The following is an 11,412-nucleotide window of genomic DNA, read 5'->3' on the forward strand; positions in this document are numbered from 1 at the left end:
AACCTTATATTTTAAATACTGGTTGCGTCAAATATAATAAGAATAAATTAAGAAACATTACCAACTGCGGAAGATACATAATCCCGGTATCCTTGCGTTCCGTTCCGAACGTCATTTGACAACTGGCAGTTCAAAGTCATTTGAACATAGTAGCTGTACAAAAAGTGTTGGAATTCTTATACTCAGACCTAAGGTATTGCGCCGTGAAGATGAGAACTTCTGCAAAACTGCGCTACATTTTACAATTTTATTTCGTTAAAGGCGCAAATGCTGTGCAGGCCCGTGAAGAAATTTGTGCTGTTTACGGGCAAGGTACGTTATCAAAAGCAATATCAACAGCCAAAAGATGGTTCAGTAGTTCTTTCTTGAAGTTTTAATGTCCAAGATGCTTCTCGCAGTGGGCGACCAATCACAGAAAAAGTGAATGATATTCTGGCAAAAGTCAAGAAAGACCGAGATTTTTTTGTGTAGACAGTCATGACATCGCCAATGACCTAAACATCTATCACCAAATTGTGTTAAACCATAAAACAACAATAAAACCAAGCATAAACACAAAGAAGGAAAGTCCAAGCGGAACATCACACCCCTTCAGCGATCCTTTCTTTCGCCAAATATGTAATAAAACTTTCTATGATCAACCATTCGGTCCGGCTTTTACAATTAACACGGAAATCAAGTGTCGACTCGATAATATCAAGCCGACAAATGGTCCCCGTGCGCATTAAGTCACGCCTAGAACATTCATATATCACACGATAAGCATCGTCAAACAATCCGCACCACAGACTTTAATCAACCTTAATTTTCAACAACTGGTAAGCATGTATGAGGATCTGATATTTACCAGAGAATTATATTCACCAGAGTGAATTGCTCACAAAATTTTGTTGATTCATAAAAAGGAGATAATACAAATAAGTGAAGTCAAACAATGGATTGAATGTATGAATAGAGACCTAGTGAACTTGTTCCTTACAGAATTTATGTGACTACAATGATATCTAAATGAAACAATATTTTTACAAAAAATATTATTATGTCAGCTATATCAGGTTATTGGCCTCCATTATAAAGATACATAATAAATTAAACATTAAATAGTTTAATTACAAAATTATTATTGAATGTATAAAAAGTTAAACTTATTATTTTTCAAATGTTTCTTGGCAGATAACAGAATGTGTCCCAGTAACTTCTACGGTTATTAACTCTTAATTTCTACTAACGTCAAGAGCAAGATGAGAAACACAAAAGTCATACTGTTTCAGCAATGAACAGGAACTAGTTTATTAAATGTGGCTTTGGGTTCTGTTTACTTACACTTTTAAATCCTTTAATTTCAAGGATGCTACTTCCTGAGACACTCCAGGTGGTTCTATAACCTTTTATAGCCAGATCAATATATGAATGCAAAGAGATAAGATGTACTTTGAATAATTTGAAACGCGAAAAAAGTATAATTTAAGACAAATTATTACAGAAAGACATTGTATTTGTAAGATAAAACTAGAATCAATCATAATTACAGACAACAAAAAAAAGAATAGCGACAAATTTTTCAAAATTGATTAAGTAAACAGACCAAACCGGTTTTCTGAGATAAATTAAAATTCTGAAATGAATAGTTATAGTTTTAAGGCATGGTTTTAAGTTTCCTAAATTTACCAGAGAAACAACAGTAGCACAGTATAACAAAAACTGATTCACAAGGACCATAACAACCCTAGTCTCTTTAACAACTACAAACACCTGGTGGTATCATTCCTTACTATGGTTTCTGTGTAGATAGCTTTAAAAACGACTATGGTTCCATATGTACAAAACCATCTACTTTTCTAAGTAATATAACCTACTTATTAACAGAAAAACTAAATCCCATAATTCTTACAGAAGAGTTTATATTTTATACCTATTAAAATACAAATAAACTGTAACATATACTAACACAATTCAACTTTAAAGTAAATATCATACAACTGGTCAAAATAAGTTTAAAAAACTGTACTAAATACACAGTAACCTGATCAGAAGACATATATACAGTTTAAAGCCGTCAAAACTTGTAAGTGTTGATAACTACTATAAATGGAGAAATAAGAGTAAAATGGATCATCATTATGTTTATCCATATTAAGCTCTCATTCATTCCATGTAAATATATATATATAAAGTTCATTTAATTGTTTTTAAAATATCTGAAGAATGAATAGAATATCTGTTTTTAAAATATCTGATTAATGAATGTAATTATTAAAATTGAGATGTTTCACTGCAAATAATAATACAAATGGGTCACAAACAATGCATGTTTTATTAACAAATAATTTTATCAAGTAAAAACACTGTTTAAAAATATTAATATTTACAAATATAACCTTAATAATAATATCTTGAGACAAAAAATGTTTACTGAAATAAAAATTCATTTAAGTTAGTACTTAGGCATATTTAAGACTGGTAGTCCTGAACCAAGAAGAAATAGATAAATTGGAGCTTGCTAAAAGACAGATGCTAAAAAAAATCCTACAGGTCGTTAGGAAAAATTAACAATGGTTGGAATTTAAGCCTGAATGAAGAGCTTTAGCGGGGAATTGGATAGAATCACGGAAGCAATACATAAGCAAAGACTGGCATTCTGTGGACATCTGAAAAATGGATTCAAACAGGCTTACGAAGAGAAGAGGATTTTTAACAATTGTAATGGTGACAAGACAAACATTAAATTGTGCAAGCAAGTTAAAGAAAACCTAAGGGAAGCAAACACAAGTGTGACTGATTTAGAGAGAAGGTGCTTAGGAAAGAAATCTTAGAATTCAAAGGGATCCAGAAGAAGAAGAAAAAATGTACTAACCTGAAGTGGTCGGAATAAAGAAGGAAGCAGCACAGTGAAAGAATGAAAGAGTACTGGAGAGCTAAAAAACTAGCCAGAAGTTAGCTATTCTATGTGGTCCTACAGTGACTGGTGTTGATAAAAGGATATGCATAATAATTATCTTGCAGCATCTTACAAAAAAAATGACTATTTACAGCAATTCCTAGCATATTTTTACCTTGCAATACATTATAAAATCTTTTAGATTTTTATTACATAGAACAACCCTACTAATAGACATTAACAAAATGAGCTCCACAAAAAATAATACTAAAATGAATATAGCAAAAACTTTCTATAATTACTTAATAAATACCAAAATGTTTTATTCAAGCTCAAACACAACATAAATTACCAAATGGTGAAAATACTTTGTATTTTCTCACTAAGAACATTAAGAGTCAACAAGTAGCACACACCAAGCTCAAAACAGCACATCAAACACATAAAAAAAAAAACTCAACAACAAAATGTATTTTCTTAAATAATTCGTAGGAGTAACTTAAGGAAGTACAGAAAATATACTCAATATAAATAAAATGGCTAACTAGTCATAAGATAAGTTAGAATAACAATAACAAAACACTTTAAAACTAATCAGAAGCAGTGTAACCACATTGATAGTAACTACCCAACATACACTCACAACCTGCCCATCATAAAATCACCAAACACTTGAGTCCGCAAGGATTAACTCAGAAATCAACAAACAAAGAAAAAACTGAAAAGTAAAAGAAATCCTGCCCCCTCACACCAAATTACCTAAAAACACATAGATCAAAAAGATCCTTTATTTGATGTCTTATCAAATAGCCCAACTCAGTACTTAATAACTCTGGTCCTTAAGAAATTTTAAAAATTTGTTCTGTCAAATGCAGACAACACACCAACTCAATCAGTAGTTAAGTGGTGAAGGGGATAAAGGTGTATGAAACTGGATTCCAAAATGAACTATTCATCCATATAACTTTGGCAAGAATCCACTTATGCTTTTTCCCATCAAGTTCCAATAGGCCAAAATAAAACAATCTTTAGCAAAAAGGACTAACTTACTATATAACTTTGTTGTAGCAAACCAAACCCAAAACTGCCAAAAAATAGTTATATAATCTATGTTGCAGTAGTTCATTCCATATCATTATATTAAAAAATTACAAACTAAATTCTAAAAGATATAAAGTAGATGACAAAAGTTCTGCAAGCAAAACCAAAGTTCGAAAAAAACACCAATCTAACTGAGACAGGAACCACAGCTCCCATAACCGTGCATGATGTTTGAAAAACAAAGCCATACCATAAAGAATAATGATAAAACGTGAACAATACAAGCAAAGCAAAAAAATATATATATATATATATTTTCTTTAAATTTGGAAAATTCAAACTACGTGGAAATAAATCATAACTTCTTAACACCAATCATTATTTCCTTCCAGCTCACCTCAAAAAATAAAATTTACATCTCTGAAGAATTATCTTTGCCAATCCCAGAATGGATAAATATAACCTCTTTCTTCACTCCTAAAAATTTAATAAATATTCAGAACTTCAAAACACATCACATAGTTGTTCTGGTAAACCAGAAAGCTGATGCAACTGAATTCAGGCTTACCATTAAACACATTTTTGAAATTGTAAGATATGGTATATAACATTACGTAAGACTATTGTTTAATGTTACCCACGCAAAGTTAAATTGCATGGGTCAATTTATTAATTGTTACAAAGAAAACAGCTTACATTTTCTGATCTGCATTTTTTTTTTTCATTTTAATGGACAAAGTTCTAAAAATATATGCTTTGGTAAAAATAGTTAAAAAGGTATGACATGTTAACAAAATGGAGCTAAAAAATATGAAATCAATGAAATGTGGAAACAGATACTGTTTATAGCCACTGATAAAAGAAATTTGAAATTAAAACAATTTGAATTTCTAGAGAAATAAGCAATACAAAATTGGTATGAATTACACAAACCAACAAATAATATCTATGAACTGTACATTAGTAAGAAAGGTACACAAAAGAAAAGATCAATTCATTCCCCTAGCTTTGTCTAATAACCTATGCTAACCTCACATTCAAGTTGAGTCTTCACTATTCAGATAAATATTTTAAAAATGAAGTGAAAGACCAATCTTCTTTTATTACAATTCTGTTCTCTTTTTTTAATATACTGTTCAATTGTAACATGATTAAAATAAATTATCTGTAATTTTATATTTAGTTCCTAATTTTATTAAATGGTAATTTTCCTCTTGATTTAAACAAAACTAGATGCAGTAGTATTTTCTGTAAATTACACTTCTATGCAAATAACTGCACATGTTAAATGTTTATTTTTATGAAAAAGCAAAATAATATTTTAAAATACATTTTACATTTTAAAACATGAGTAGAACAATTTTCAGAGAATAGTTTGTAAAACGTGGATTAATAAACAATCAAAATATAAGTTTTATTTAAATATGAGTTTCATCTCTCAAGACTTAAAATGTAATTTATACTTGCACTACACAACATGTACTCCGAGGTAAAGTAAGCATTAATCCAAATATTTTTATATTTCCTTTCTTTTAACCCTATCCTAAACTACTTCTCTACATAACTTTAACCATTACTTAACATAGGCACCAATCACAAGATACCAATTTTTTGTATTTCCTTGTCATAAAATGAAGTCACCAGTAGAAACATATCAATTCCTCCTGGAAGAAGAAAACCCACCTTGTGACATACCCGGTTGCCACACCACTCACTCCGTTCCTAGCCATGATTGGTTTAATCGAAGGACATCTTCTACCCCGCTTCTAGTCGTCACACCAACCCCCGATCCTAGACAGACAGCAGTAGAAACATCCCAACCACCGTAAGGGAAGATACAAACATTGTGACACTTCTGGTTGCCATACCCCCTACCATTCCAAGTCCTGATGGGCTTTAATGAGAGAAAACAGCAGTAGAAATAACTAATTCTATCTGCACTGCACACTTGATGACATCAGAAAGGCAGATAGATTCTTCTTATTCAGAAGACAATAAGAATCACTTTTTTCTTTTTTTTTTAACCTCCAGATCCACCGTTAGGCATTCTTCAGAGGATGAAAATAAATGATTTGTAGCATGTGTGAAAATGCCATGCCTGACCGGAATTTGAAACCACAACCTCCAGATGAAAGGCCAAGATGCTATCACTCGCACCACGGAGGCCGGCTAATAAGAATCCCTTAAGCCAGCTTTTCTCAACCTTTCGGTATTTGCGACCCAATTTTCATCACACACCCCTCTCATAAAATAACAAAGTATTTTGACATTAAAAGTACACACAACCTTAATTACAAACCATACAAATTACAAAGAATAAGTAAATTTATTGATAATTGGCAACACTGATCCGCTGCATTGACAAAACCAGAATCGATGCCTCTTTACTGCTACTCTGTCTTATGTTCACCATATTGGATATTCTCATGGCTTCGCGAGAAGTTCTGATTTGTGTTGAAGATTCTACAACATCTGTGCAAATGTGTATAAATGCTGCACCTCGTTCAATTCCAGACAGTTTCAGTCAAGTCAATCCTTTTATTGCTATCAAATCTATTGTGAATGTGTATGTTGAAATTTGCACGTTAACTGCAATTCACAGTATTAAATATTCACAACAGTAGATTTATACAGAAACATGAATAAATAATTAAATTAATGCTTAAATAGCATTAGATAATAGTGAAGCATCAACAAGTGCAAAGATGAGTGTCGTTCCACAAATAAAATCATGCAAATATTCTCAAAAAGCGAAAAGTAGTATTCACTGAAGTGAAGTTTAAGTATTCACTTAAATTTTGGGTTTACCAGTACTGAAGTAAATGAAGAATGATCCCTGTGTGTCATTTGCTCAAAATGTTTGACAGCAGACAGCATGAAACCTAATAAACTTAAATGACATTTGGAAATGCTCCATAGTGAGTAAGTTAACAAACCCTGAGAATACTTCACATTAAAATTAAAATCATATGAAAAGCAAACATGATTTTTAAAAAAAACTTTGTCGTGAATGAAAAAGCTTTACTTGCCTCTTACGAAGTTTCATATAAAACAATCAGATGTAAGAAAAAAGCCTCACACCATTGGTGAAGAGCTTATTTTGCCAGCTGCAATTGAAATTGTAGAAACTATGTTTGGAGATAATTTTACCAAACAACTGCAGTCCATACCTCTATCAAATGATACTGTTGCCCATTGAATTGGTGATATAGCTGAAGGTGAACATCATCAGCTTTGGGAACTTGCATGATAAATTGTTTTCAATTCAGCTAGATGGGGCAACATGTAGCAATAAAGATGCTCATTTCATTGCCTATGTTCAATTTCGTGATGGTATGTCAGCAGTACAAGAATTACTTTTCTGCAAACCAATAAAACTAAAAGCAATAGCACTCAAATTATTTGCTAACTTAAATGAGTTTATAAATGAGGCAATAAAGTGGAAAAACTGCATCGGAATGTACACCAATGGTGCTTGTTCAATGTCTGGAAGATTCCATAGTATACAATCACTTGTGAAACAAAAACTTTTAGAGTGTGTCTGGACACATTGCATGATCCACAGAGAAGCTCTGACTTCCAAAGAAATAAGTAGTGGTCTGAATATTGTGCTAACAACGGTTCCAACCGTCATCAGTACAAAATGAGACCCCTAAAATCAAGAAAACCAAAATGAGACTGTCGTAATAAATTATATAAAAATGAGACCCCTAAAAACAAGAATTTTTCCTGCACTTTGTAAAGAGATGGGTGCAGTACATTCAGCGTTACTATTTTATTGCAAGGCAAGATGGTTATTATGTGAGAAATTTTTGCAACGTGTTTATGAATTAAGAGATGAAATCTCTATTTTTCTAGAAGAGGAAAGCCGACCGATATATTTGTGATGGAATTGAGCTGCTTGGTTGACATATTCAAAAAATTAAAACTTATTTAAAATTAAATAATTATTTAATAAGAATTCATTTAAAATAACATTTAATTTAAATGAATCTTCAACTTTATTCAATTCAATCTTGAATCTTCAACTCCAAGGAGCAAAGCAAATACACATACGTTGGATACGAGTGATAAAGTTAATGCTTTTTGTAGAAAACTGAAATTATAGAGCAATAATTCAAGGCAAAAAACCTAGAAATGTTTGCAAATGCGGATGAATGTGTTAAAATTTCAAGGCTGAAGAGCAACATGTGAAAGTTGTTTTTGTAATCATTGAAAATCATTTAGCCATGTTGGCAAATAATTTTCAAAAGTATTTTCTTGCTTATGACAATTTTGTAGCAAGTTACGAATGGGTTAGGGATCCATTTCAAAATACTCCCGAAGGGCTCTCAACTGCCAAAGAATAAATCTTCATAGACAACACAGCAAGTGGCAAAATCAAAAGACAATTTAGTAATAAATCAACTGACTTTTGGGCAGGGGTGAGTGATGAGTTTTCTGTGCTGAAAACAATAGCATTTTGTATACTATTACCATTTTCAAGACCTACCTTTGCAAAACCAGATTTTCTGTGCTGAAAACAATAGCATTTTGTATACTATTACCATTTTCAAGGACTTACCTTTGCGAAACCGGATTTTCTATGGTGGCTGCTTTGAAGATAAAATATAGATCTCAGCTAAATATAGAAAAAGAACTCAGTGTCTATTTGTAATATTAAACCTTCCTTCAAAAAACTTTGCTCTGCAAAACAGGTCCCCGAGGGAGTCACAGAATGAGAAACACTGGCTTAAGCCAAGTGTACAGAATATGGAGTAAAACATCTGCAGAACTAAACAAGAGTTTCAAGCATTGTCATACAACATACCATGAGTAAAAATGCCATATCTATTGGTCTTAATCATAAACAAAATTTTCATGGAGAAAAGTTATAATACTTCAGGAAAAAATGAAGGCAAGAAAATTGTGAACCATCTTCTCTTTTGACTCAAGTTTTAAATTAAATACGTGCACAAAATCAACACTGACCACCCAGGAGCCTACCTGTGGGCATAGAATGAATATTTTCATATCCTTAATTGAAGTGTGCAACTTATTTTCTTACTGTTACATCACTCAAGATGTTCTAAAATACTTCATATTTCTAGAAATAAATTTTCAACAGTTTCAGGTTCTGGTAATTAATAAGTGCATAATTAACCATGTTTCATAACTGCAAGGATTCTCTGAAGAATTTCAACATTTTACATGAAAAGAATGAGAAATAAACAGAATTTGCTAGCCTTGTAATAATAGTAAAACCATTTTCCAAAAGCATTTAGAAAATCAAATTGCATGCAATTAATGACTTGAAATATTCACAAACGGGACTTGATTTCAGAATGTAATTTGTATCTTTTGAAATTCCTTTGCTTTCACAGAGTTAAATATATAGTATGAGTAGAAGTTTTACTAGTGCTGTTAAACTAACATTGTTTTTTTTTTTTTAAGGTGATGCCACACAAAATGGCCCGTTGGTTTTAACAGCTTTACAATTTGCACTTTGTATGAAGGGAATTCTAACTCCTGGTGGAGTATTCATAGAACTAATGGTTGTTCAGCTGAGGTACAAAGCTGATGTGTATTTATGAGCAGAATGCAGAGGACTTCTCGTGAAAGAAACCCGAACAGCTTTTCTGGGATTCGCTGAGTTCTTTGAACTCTAACAGTTTTTTTATTTTTAAAGCTGAACCAGTCTCATCAAGATTTTCAAGCCATATTTTGACCACATGGCAAAATGTAATACATTCATGATGGCCTAAATTGTGGTGATCCTGAAATTTTCCCCAAGTATCTTCAAACTGTTATCATTTTTGTAATTCACCTTCAAGGCAAACATGCATTATGAACCAGTCCACTGATCCACTGTTACTTAATGGCAAAGTTCTCCTGCCACAACAGCACAGTCATGAACTGTTGCCACTATGCATTTTAATAATTTCTTGTTTTCCTGGTCCACCTTGCATTTCACAGATTTATACTTCTTGTTTTTTTTTCATTTTAATGTATGTTTTAATCATTAAATTCTCTTATATGGACAGCAGACAATGTACTACTACTACTATGTCTACTACAAATATATCTCAATTTTATAATCTCCACTAGATGGCATTAGTTGTCTAGTAACAAATCACAGTTTGTTAGTACACAGTATATCATTATCATGACATCCTATTACTGTAATTCAAGCTTAAGATAAGACTTTTGGTTTAGGTTATGGTTAGGTAATTAATGATGTCATGTACGACATTAATTTCATACAATATTAAGATAACCTAACCAAACATAATCTAATACTTGTTTTGTTCATCTAAATAATCTTAAATATTAAATTCCGGGAGTCTAACAAATGTTTTAATTGTATACATAAGATTAGGAAAATTAACTCCATTATATGCCCAGCAGATAATGTCTATCAAGACTTTAGGAACTTGTACTTCATCAGAAATGCCTAGATGTAGTACAATTTCTACTAGGCATACAATGTAGTTTAACAGTTTTAATTATTATTCTTTATAAAATTACACTTATATGGATTTTGCTAACTATAGTTTGATTTATTTTATTTTTTCCCCCAATTTGTTTGATTACTATTTGTATAATAATGGAATAAATCATTATTTGAGTAGGAATCATACAATAACAATTTTAGGGTCTATACTAACACATATTGCTGAAAATAATAATCTCATGCCAGGCTAAAATGGCAAAGGGCATGATTTTATGGGTTCATTGCAAGAATATTAGCCAAGCATTTTTAAACATGAAATTGTATAATTTCAATGTTCACTTCATAAGGCTTATGGCTTCCATAATCACCATACTGAACAAAATATATATACAATGTTGGAATGGCAGTTAATAGCATATATTAACAGTTTCAGTTAGTATCAAAGAAACACAAGACAAAATGGAAACTGCAACAATTAGAATATAAAAGACATGACGAAATTATAGTTTTACTATACAGCTCAAAAATGAATATTATAAATTGAATTAGCTAATATAACTTAAAAACAAAAACAGGAACCATAATACGCGAGTCACTATATTCATTATCGGTCTATAAATTAATACTAATACACTTAAAAATCTTAGTATATATATTTTTCAAAAATAGTTCAATAAAAATGAGTAGGTTATGTCATAAAAACAAATCTTCAGTTTGAAAAGCAGGATAACTTCAAATAAGTTTTAAATAAAATCTAGGATAAATATGCATTCCATAACTTACAACACGACATAACCGGTACTGTAATGCTGGTAAGTTCTTTTTCTAATGTACGAATTCAACCTCCTGCAACATAAAGGCACAGCCATATTTGTACAACTGATCGAATCACCTAATCGATAAGAATGTTGTAATATTTCAAGTATCGATAATTATAAGTGAATCAATTACTTAGAATATTGAACTGAGATTTTTTTAGACAGGGAATATTTTTATGACGTTTCATCTATGATCTTATAATTCACTCAGTAGTAGATGAGTAATTATTTCCCCTTCTCCA

The 11,412-nt window shown here is 31.4% G+C and overlaps 1 protein-coding gene across 1 annotated transcript in view; it reads right to left on the reverse strand.

Annotated features, from left to right (window-relative positions):
• LOC142326199 (uncharacterized) overlaps positions 1-11,282 on the reverse strand; it is a 62,967-nt gene extending 51,685 nt beyond the window's left edge. The window contains exon 1 of the mRNA XM_075368483.1: positions 11,136-11,282. Within this exon, the coding sequence (XP_075224598.1) occupies positions 11,136-11,221 (86 nt within the window). The 5' untranslated portion in view covers positions 11,222-11,282. The remainder of the gene's footprint in view (positions 1-11,135) is intronic.
• Between the last annotated feature and the right edge of the window lie 130 nt (positions 11,283-11,412).

The sequence above is a fragment of the Lycorma delicatula genome, chromosome 6 (assembly GCF_047948215.1).
Source record: "Lycorma delicatula isolate Av1 chromosome 6, ASM4794821v1, whole genome shotgun sequence".
In the NCBI taxonomy this organism is placed as follows: Eukaryota; Metazoa; Arthropoda; class Insecta; order Hemiptera; family Fulgoridae; genus Lycorma; species Lycorma delicatula.